Genomic DNA, 10,166 nt, shown 5'->3' with positions numbered 1-10,166 from the left:
CTAAAGTACTAATCAAGAAATTAGTTCCACTATTAGTGCTTTAGGGAAACTGTTCCCACCACTGCCAAATACCAAAGCATTCCTTAAAAGTGCATGTCACCCGCCGCCTTTCATGCCAGAGTTTTAGACGTGCGCCCACCCGGTGAACCTCAGCTAACACAGTGTCTCAAATTAAATGAGGTCTAGCCATTTGGTGTGTTTTGAAACCTGTTGGCTGTGGCAGCCATCTTGACTTATCTTGATACAGGTTGGCTTAAAAAAAGGATTAATTATAGACACAGGTTTCCAGTGTTTCAAAAGATTATTTAGCACCAAAAACACACAATGTGGAAAACAGTTTTATTATTTCGGTGAAAATGGTAAATGTTGATTCTGAAAGTTTTATTCGAGGTTTTGCCTCATAGAAGCTCATAGGGATTGTGTTGGTCTTAAAATGGCATCATGTAAACCTGCCCAAACTTTTAATGGATGTAGTTCTGATTGAAACAGATTTGAAGCTCTAATAATTAAAAAAAAAAACCTAAAAGTGTTCCTGATGACACTGAATAGGATGAGGATGTCCTGAATCTGTGGAACATCATATCTGTGTCCCAAATAAGAGTTTGATCAAAACAAAAAGAAAACCCATCTGGTGGAAGTGATGGTTTTGTCGGTGTCGGCGGGCCGCAGCAGCGACCCGCTGACTGGGGGTGACTGATCTGAAGACGTCAGAGCACGGGGAGAATGTAAAGCTGGATTTAAAGGAGAGCCTTTGTGGCAGCTTCACACCTAAACGCTGCTCTGTAATATTCATAAAGCGTGTTGGAGTTGAGCGGCGTCGTGTTTCTGATTCGATTGTGCACTTGGCTCTGAACTGCGCTGCAGAAATTCACACCTACAGTAGTGTCACAGCTCCTGTGTGTTGACACGCCGCCGTTATCTCTGCTGTGCAGATTGCAGCTTAGTTTTTAGCTCTAATAATATTCTGTTTATAAAAGCTAATAGCGTGGCTTGCATGGAGCTCATTTACAGCAGAGCTAATGGTTCTGACTGCAGGTTCTCATTGTGGAAGCTTCATTGTATGGATGGAATTTTAGCGTTGGCATTTTACAAAATGTTTTGGATACAGAAAAACAAACAACATTGCGTTTGTTTGAATGTTCATTCTTTTCCTCCTTTCTTCTTAACTTTATCCTGTCCTGGTAGTTACATGCAAAAGCCTTTTTTACTTTGAAACAGCCAAACTGAGCAGCACAGCGTTTATCCTGTATCACCATGAGTGATCTGAAGAGGTAAGGAAATTCAAAACGCGTGCCCGCTTAGCCAACACTGCTGGCCTCTACGTGTATCGTAACGCTGCCTCGTGTTTTTTTGTAGAAAAGATGCAGAGTCTACTGCAAATGAAGACGAGCGTGAAAGTGAGGCGCTCCTCCTGAACATTAAGACCCTCCTGGAGGAGATGTTCTCCGACGGTCACCTGGCAGAGGACGGCTTCCTGCTGAAGCACATACAGAGGAACAAGCAGGGTTACGTCAGCCTGAGGCTCGTCACCAGTTTGAAAAAGGTAAATATACAGGCGTTAGACAATGAAACTAAAACACCTGTCATTTTAGTGTGGGAGGTTTCATGGCTAAATTGGACCAGCCTGGTCAGTCTTTATTAATTGCACATTGCACCAGTAAGAGCAGAGTGTGAAGGTTCAATTAGCAGGGTAAGAACACAGTTTGGCTCAAAATATTGCAACGCACACAGCATTATGGGTGACATACCAGAGTTTAAAAGAGGACAAAGTGTTGGTGCACGTCTTGCTGGTGCATCTGTGACCAATACAGCAAGTCTTTGTGATGCATCAAGAGCCACTGTGTCCAGGGTAATGTCAGCATTTGACCAAGAAGGACGAACCACATCCAACAGGATTAAATGTGGACACAAGAGGAAGCTGTCTGAAAGAGATGTTATGGTTTAAAAACAGGTGTTGACTTTCATTGTCCAACTCCTGTAGTTTCTTACAGTTTTTCTTTCTGAAACCATTTGAATGAAAACACTGAGCATGTTGTGTGTGTCCCGTGTTTGCTGCAGATCAAGGCCCTGACCTCAGACTGGTACATGACTCTGGCAGCTGCCAACTGCTCGGACCTTCTGGAGGTGAACGATGAATGCTCCAAAGTCAGACGCAAAGAGCCTCTCCCACAGTGGCTGATGGATTCCCCCACCAGCAGGCTGCTCCTGCTCTGGAACAAGTATGACAACGAGAATCCATCGCTCGTGCTGAAGGCCCTGGAAAAGTTCACCGTTCCCGACAGCGTTCGCTCCATCTGGATCCTGCATCCTGGAGAAGAAGTCCCCAAAGTGCTTCAGTGTTACACCCAACGCCACAGAGAGATCGGCCAGCGCCTGTGTGTTGTGGTGAAGTTCAGTCACTTCCAGGCAGTTCGAAGCGCCTTTGACGCTCTTAAAGAGGAAGAAAAAGTGAGCAAGGAGGGCTTGCGTGTAATGGCCATGGGATGGAAGTCGACGCAGAGCGGCACCAAGTCCGACTCATCAGAGGAGAAACCCAGAAACCAACCAGAGGAGGATCCAATGGAAATCCCCAAAGTTCTGCTTCAACTTGAAGCTTCTTCACTTGTTAAAGCTACTGAAGAAAGCTCTGAAACCTTTGCTCCTGAGGTATGCCAGGGATGGACCACCAGCTGCAGCAGCCAGTCTTTCCGTCGACTGAAACAGAGGTACAACAGGACCAGCCCAGGCTCCGGAGACCACCTCAAACGGAGCTCTCAGAGTCCATGGGTACTCAAGCGTAAAACTGCTGCCGGCGCTGGAAGCTCCAACAATGCTGAGCCCCCAAACGCACCACGTCTCATAACAACTGTGCTGCGTTACCCCACTGGTCCTGATGGCACCAGGGGGTTTAATTACAGAAGGGAGTGATCGGACCCCCCAAGGATTGAAAATCAGAAATATATATGTAAGGACTGTGTTTGTAAAATGAACAAAATCATTCATTTTTTTATCATTAAATAAAACAACAAAACATATTTGTTGAGTGTTCAGTCATTGCTGCATGTAGTTGCGAAGCACTGCCAGATGAGGGCAGCATTTAGCTGCGATCACAGGAGGAATTTTTAACATTTTTTTCAATCAAAATGCCAAGCAGTTCAGTTGTAAACCAAATAAACTGAAACACAATGCACAATACGGAGAAGAACAAATCCTGAGCTGAGGCAGGGAGCATCTGAGAGACATTTCTGCCCTTTTTTTTTAAACATTAGTGGCGTCTGAACCACTTTGCCTCGGCTCCTCTGGTCACAGCTTCAAACTGAACGGTATAATTATTCCTCAGCCAGGATGAAGTTACCTTGTTACCACTTTCTCTGCCCCCCCCCCCCCCCCCCACACACACACACACACACAAAGAGAAAAAAAATCTTTCAACATAAAACAGTCAGGGAAAAAAAGGCCTGCGTTTTTCTCATAAATGCCTGTTTAGACCTGGATTCCCTGAAAAGCAGCTTTCCACTCAGTGACATGACATTTGGCAACAGGCTGCAGGTCCAAGCGTCGAGCCACAGATTGTGCAAGACGAGCAGCGCAGCAGAGTTTGTGCCTTATTTCCAGCCATCCTAATGACACCTCAACTGGAATGGTGTGTTTATAGTGTTACTGATTGAGGGCTTCCTTAAAGTCCTGCCCAAACCTAAACAAAATGTGTTTCTCCACTCCTCCACGCCCTCGTGGAAAAGCTTCAATCATAGATCATGGAATTCAATCATATAAAGATCAGAAACACACTTTCTTTTTTCGGTCTGGTTTGTGTGTTTAAATGTCAGTGTCTTGGTGACTAATGTTTTCTTTGCTGCGGAGTGAGATTTTTTTTTACGGTGTACAGATCAAATGTTTGTCTTTCTTTGACTTGATTTTGCAATTAACAGCTGTTGAACTTTAAAAAGCAGTGAAAGCCGGGCTACGAAAACTACACATCTGTGAGCAATATGTATAGAGACGAAACGTTCCGGCCTGATGTCAGGAAACGTTTCTGTGCTTCTTTTCAAGGCCGCAAAGGCGCAACCTCTTATGGCTAACTGGAAGTCATTATGCCTTTATATACGCTCCTCTGGCCTAAAAATGACCTGGATGTCAGAAAAAAGGTTAGTTTTGATCATTTGTCTGTGCTTTCAGTCGATATAAAAGTGGGACTGAGGTGATTCAGCACCTGCTAATGACAATTGCATAATTGTCGGCGTCCATTTTGGAGCATTGTTGCTCTTCGGACAATTGGAGATAATCAAACCCTGGAGAAAAGAAGTGTAAACGTACTTTAGTTAAAATGACAAACAGCTTTTGGAATTTCCTGTTTTTTTTTTTCTTTTTTTTACCCCTCAACTCTGATGAAATGTTATATCTTTAAAGGTTAAGATGGAGCCAGATCTCTGCTTGTACCGGTGCACCTCTGCACATTTTAAAATAAGATAATTGTTAGCAAATATTTGTTTCCTGTTTTGATTCTGGCCTAGTATTTGATTTATTTCACCATCTTTGGCTTCCGATCTGATCCCGGAGCTTCGGTTTTTGTTTGGCTCGACGTCGTAAAGTTGTTTTAGTGGGGTGGGTTTCTGCTCCCAAACACCACCTGTGGAGTTCCGTGCATCTTCCCTCGTGCCTCCGACGGACTCGTGCATCCGTTTGCTCCTTCCTCAAACCGGTCACCCTGCTGTTTATACATCTCTGACCCCAAACACCTGACACATTCCCTCCGGGAAAGCAGATATTTATTTAGATTGTGGTCTGGAGTGCCTGATATCTTGCAAAAGAGCAACCATCTGCTCCTCATTTACTGCTTGAGGGCTCACGGGCTAAAACATGAGGGGGAATGCAAGGTCCTCAACAGCCCCTATAGTTTTATCCCCATCAAATCCGGAGATCGAATCAAGGAATACCTCTTTTCTGATCAATCCATTTGAATGGGGTTAATGTTGACTTAGCTCCATTTAAACCAATTGTGAACCCTCCTAATTCCTCTAAAAAGATTGGAAAACACTTGCTTCAGCAGACCCTTCTGACTGCACTGATTTGCCCATTTGAGGCTATTACCAAGTGCCCGTGGCAGAAGGTGAATGTAAGCTCTTGCTGAGGCCAAAGCATCCTTTAGTGCTCCTGGAGTTAGGGCCAGGCAGATTAACATATCAGGAGTAATCCGACTCGGTCCACAAGCAACAACTATGGAGGAGGAGGAGCAAGAGTTTTAGGGGGGAAGGCGAGGCAGAGGCATCAGGAGGAAACACTCTGCTTCACTTACAGTAACTGTGCTCTCCCTCCTCACCCTAACCCCATCCTCTTGGACCCGCAAAGTTGCCCTCCTGAGAGCTGAAGACAAGAGACCTGCTGCTGGGAAAAGAAAAGAGGGTAAGGAGATGTGCATTGTCCAACCATCGGACGCTGCTTCTGTGAAGACCAAGTTCTCTGAAGAGAGAGAAGTGGGGGGAAGTCAGTTTTCACAACAGATGGGATAAAAGTTAGGACATCTGTGAGATCTGTTTATTGCATGCCACTGCACCTCAGCTTTGCTCTCCCTCTCTCTCTCTCCCTCTGTTTTAGGTTAAACCTTCTGCAAAAACAGAAGAGCAGAGGTTCTGCGTGGAGACGCCGTTCTTCTCTGACAACTTTTTTTCCCCTGAACTGAACTTTTGATGTCGTCATCCAAATTTTCAATTTTTTTTTCCTTTTATTTGAATGGATCAAAGTGAGCGCCGCAGAGTGCAGACATACATTGAGAGGAATGTTGATTTTGATCTTTGCCACCTGAAAGAATTCTTTGGAAGAGTAAACCTGGTTGAAGAATAAAACATCCTGGACTTGAATCAAGTCAGGACATCTCCCGTACTCGCAGGGCGAGGAAGTTGTGATCGTTTTGCTTTCATGGGAAAAAGCAGGAGTCCTGCTTCTGCTCCTCACCTGCGATGATGATGATGGCGATGGTGATGATGATGGTGATGATGGATTTACCCAGTCAGCACTTGCCAGAGGAGGTCAGCTGAAGACGACGCCACGCAGCTAAGTCTGGATTAGCCGGCCAAACGGTAAGGACAGAGCATCTTCTTTTGTTAGTTTAAGCTGGCAGCTTATGTGGGAAGGCGTCAGGTTGCTGCTGACAGAGATGCCTCCCTGAGTGGCAGAAAACACACGTTGGCTTATCTGTATCAACAAGCGGCCCTCGCTGGGGCCACATGACAGCGCAAGGCTCTGCAAGCCTGGTACGAAATGTTTCGCAGGGCGCCGCTCTCACCGGTGATAAAAGGGTCACAGCATCACGTTGGAGCAAAACAGAAATTGGATTAAAAACATTATCTTAAGATAAGTCAGGAAAGAACATGATGTCACTCTTCCAAAGTGGTGGTTCGCCTCATTTTCATGCATCACTGCTTTCAAAATATTCTCCATGTTTTTTTAAACAGGAGTTGTTTCATTAAGACGTCAAACAGGTTTTCAGATAGTTCTTTTACTTCATCTCCTCATGGCCTTTTTTTTTCAGAGCTGCACTCCCTGATAGTTTTATTAGGGGGGATTAAGATATAATTTATTAGAAATGTAAGAACTCACTTGGATTAAATTTTCAGAGTGATGATCCCCTCCGCATTAAGCCCCTATCATATGTAGAGATTATGTTTCTAGCTGAGGCCCAAAGGGCCGGATCGAGGTTAAGCCTGAGGTCAATTGAGCCACTTTCATAACCTGTTAAGTCAGGAAACTACAGAGCGAGGTTCCCTATTCTCTTTCTGTCATATACAAATTTCCCACTATCTCTCTATAAAATACCTAACTCATAATCTAGCAGCTGATTACTCACCAGATCTTCAGGAGGTCCTCGCTCTGCCATCAAACCCAGTCGGGATGTGGATACAGAGCATCTGACACCACAACATTAGCTGTAAAACAACTTTTGGGTCTTGTGGATTGTGGGAAATGGGGTCTGTGTGGATTTTGTTTGTTTCCCTCAGATACCACCAGATCATGTCTGGTAAACTTTATAAGCAGAGGAACACCTCGGAGTCTTTGTTGTGTTCTTTCAGCTCCATTTGAAGTGGCTTTAGTGAGACTAATTACTGAGCTGCTGATGTGGAGGGGCGTAATGGTCTTGTAAAAGTGTTTACGTGCATGCCAAGTGTCAAAACTATTGTCCCCGTGAATCCCGGAATTTAGGTTTCCCAGTCAAATGTATAAGTCCCTGTTGCTGCTCATACAGACACGTGGTTCTAATGTTTTGCTATAGTTTCAGTACTCAATGCAAAACAGGAACAAAGCTACCAGTAAACACACATATAAACAAGAGAAACTTAGTTTTTTTTATGGCTTGCCACCATGAAACTCTCATAGAAAAATTAGTGGATGAACATCTACAAGGGATTAACCAATTCAAGATGGCCACCAGAACCCATCAAATGTAGCCAACACAAAAATGTCTGTAATTCAGTCAGAGTCACAGAGCCAAAGTTAGATGTGGGAGTAGCCCTGAGTCATCCTCAGCGAAACGTCGAGCTCTGAGAGATCACGCGGTGACTTCTGTGGGAAACTTGGGTCGAGTTGATTCAATTCAAGATGGCCGCCACTCAAATCAAATGTATGCAACACAAAAATGTCTTTAACTTCATCAGAGTTCTGAATAATGAGCTGAAATTTATGTGGAAGTCGCTGAGAGTCATGCTGGACGAGACTTCGAGCTCTAACGGAAACTTGAAAATGGAAAATGAATCTTTGATTGAGTCAACCCAATTCAAGATGGCCGCCACGGCAAATCAACTGTAGCAACAAACAAACTGAGAGACTGTAGAGGGATCTAAATTGGGATGTGGTAACCGAGAGTCATACCCAGCCCATCGTCTGGAGTGCTACTGCATCCTTTAGCATACAGGTTGGTGGGTGATTTACATTGCTGCAAGGAGAGCTAGCTTCATTTCTAAATGCTCTGAGTATAAATGAGCTAATTGCTTGATCAACTACGCTTAATGTTACAGCGCATCATGATATACTTCTGGTGAACAGAGCTGACGGTACTTTGTGCTCGCCTGCATTTGAAAGTGGAATTCAGCGTGTGCCAGATGGCCACCAACCTTTTGTGGCAGAAACATCGACCTGTTTAACGAGGGTTTAGAGGCGATGCTGTTGTGCTAAAAGCGGATCTGGCGTGGACAGATTAAGAGCCAGAATAGCAGCTCACGGACTCTTCTGTAGAAAGTAGCGCAGATCAAATCAATCCACAAATAAAGGTGGAACGAGCTTCTGTTTCTGTCTCATCTGTAATTATGTTTCCTGCAAGAGTTTCAGTTTATGCTGTAGATCCGAGCACCAAATGAGCCGTTTTAGTTTGCCTCACACCTCAGCACCACTCAAAAAAGATTTAAGTAGTTCCTTTTTTTCCGTGCAAGGTGGTTGGTCACCAAATTAATCTGCGTTTATCCACTGAACATGAAAATTAAAGCCACTCGCACACCTAGTAGATTAAAATGATACCCGGATCAAGTTCAGAATTTGTAAAATGCGTGTTAGAAAAAAAAACCCCAACAAAACAAAAACGGATTTCCAACGTTACCAAAACATGTTGTTTTCTCGATAATGAGCAGCAGCTCTCGCTAACAAGGACCAGGCTTTGTTTTAATTATGCTTTGGAGTGACAGAGCTCGTGCCAACTGATGTGGCTGCCCAACAAAATTACAGCGCATTCTAACCTAAATGTTTTTTCTGTCCCATTAGGACCAGAGCTGCATTTAGAACAGCCAGTCCTGACACGGACCATCCACTTTTATGTCGCAACCTCCTCGGTGCCAACGCAACAGACCCGAGTCAGGCGGCGCGTCTCTTCGCTCCTTCATTGTTCTGACGTTCGCGGCAGGCTTTAGAGAGAGAGAGGAGGCTCTTCTACCTCGGTGGGCTCCGTGTGTCAGCCTAACCCGAGTTTGAGGTGTCAGATGGATTAGCACTCACACACACACTTACAGCAAGGACTGAGCTCTGCCACCAACACTGCAGCCAGGTGTTTGTCCACGTGACTGCAGATAAACCCGGCAGGCATTAGTGCTAATCCCGCCCTGATCTTTGGAATATGTCCCTATTACCTTCTCCAAGCACTGTCCACCAGGCCTCCTGATGCTCACTTAAGAGGGAAAAGACAAGACGAGGCCTCTGTGGGACTCCATTAGCACGTTGTTTCCTGCGAACAACACAGTAGGTGCCTTTCCCTCTGTTATGCCGCTGCTATCTTTACTCTGCAGATATTTATGAGGTGTTGAGAGTAGCGAGAGTCACATGGGTGGAGCGGAGCCGAAGCGCACAGCGTGTGCTAATGTGCAGGTAGACAGAAGCCTCTGGCTGTGAAGTGGTGAACAGACCCGAGGGTCAGGCCCGAGGAGATTTCTTGATATCAAAAGGCAGCAGGATTATGTAAACTGGATTATCTTGAGTTAGGTGATGGTGCTGCCGGAACATGAAAGAGGAGAGGGACTCTGGCCAACACCGGAGGGCTGGAAAGTTTGTCTGTGCGCGTCTGCGTCAGAGAAGCTGGGAAAAGTGAAACCACGCAATTGCTGCGCGCGTGTTTATGGTTTGTGTGAGTCATGGCGAGACAGAGCGTGAGATAGAGCAGGCTATATATACATATGCATGTATAAATACTGAGGTGTCTTGACTTACGAGTTTAATTCCTTCCGTGACGGAGTTTTGTAATTCAAATGTCAAACCAATTTTCCCCATAGAAATGAATACAAATGCCATTAATCTGTTCATAACCCCTAAAAATCACTACTTTTTTATTACATGTTTTCAAACATAAAAAATGTACTTATAAATTACACTTACTGTTTAAAAACACAATACAATTGAATGTACTGCAATAAAACTGGTTTAATTCGATATAATGTCCAGCGATTATTTAATAATCGGCGACATGAAGATGCTGACGGAGGTGGAGGAAAAGGCTACCAATTAAAGTGAACGAGTGAGACCCAGGATGCTGGGCGGACGTTGTGGCGGTTGGTCACTGTGGTATTCACTGCACCAACTAGCGGTGGGGTGTCTGAAGCTGGTTCGTAACGCAAATTTTAGCTTTCAACTCAAAGCAAATAACTGGCCAAGAGATGGCTCGTATCCTGAAAAACTCAGTAGTCAGGATACTTGTAAGTCAAGGTACAACTTTATATATA

The 10,166-nt window shown here is 44.6% G+C and overlaps 2 protein-coding genes across 3 annotated transcripts in view; both read left to right on the top strand.

Annotated features, from left to right (window-relative positions):
• Window positions 1-517: 517 nt before the first annotated feature.
• larp6b (La ribonucleoprotein 6, translational regulator b) lies at window positions 518-3,014 on the top strand. The gene is made up of 2 exons (XM_014007448.1): window positions 518-1,543; window positions 2,059-3,014. Exons 1-2 carry the CDS (start codon window positions 1,439-1,441, stop codon window positions 2,905-2,907), a joined length of 954 nt encoding a protein of 317 aa, XP_013862902.1. The 5' UTR covers window positions 518-1,438; the 3' UTR covers window positions 2,908-3,014.
• Window positions 3,015-5,236: 2,222 nt separating this feature from the next.
• The window catches only part of LOC106516883 (neurturin), a 14,920-nt gene continuing 9,990 nt past the window's right edge, over window positions 5,237-10,166 (top strand). The window contains exons 1-2 of one of the 2 annotated variants that reach the window (XM_014007449.1): window positions 5,237-5,379; window positions 5,572-6,053. The gene's annotated coding sequence lies outside the window, so the exon portion shown is untranslated. Of the gene's footprint in view, window positions 6,054-10,166 lie in introns of both variants that reach the window. The other variant, XM_014007450.1, reaches the window with a different exon arrangement.

Source organism: Austrofundulus limnaeus, unplaced genomic scaffold, assembly GCF_001266775.1.
Source record: "Austrofundulus limnaeus strain Quisiro unplaced genomic scaffold, Austrofundulus_limnaeus-1.0 Scaffold42, whole genome shotgun sequence".
Lineage (NCBI taxonomy): Eukaryota > Metazoa > Chordata > Actinopteri > Cyprinodontiformes > Rivulidae > Austrofundulus > Austrofundulus limnaeus.
The sequence above is the reverse complement of the archived record's forward strand: the minus strand, read 5'-3'. Positions and strand labels throughout refer to the sequence as shown.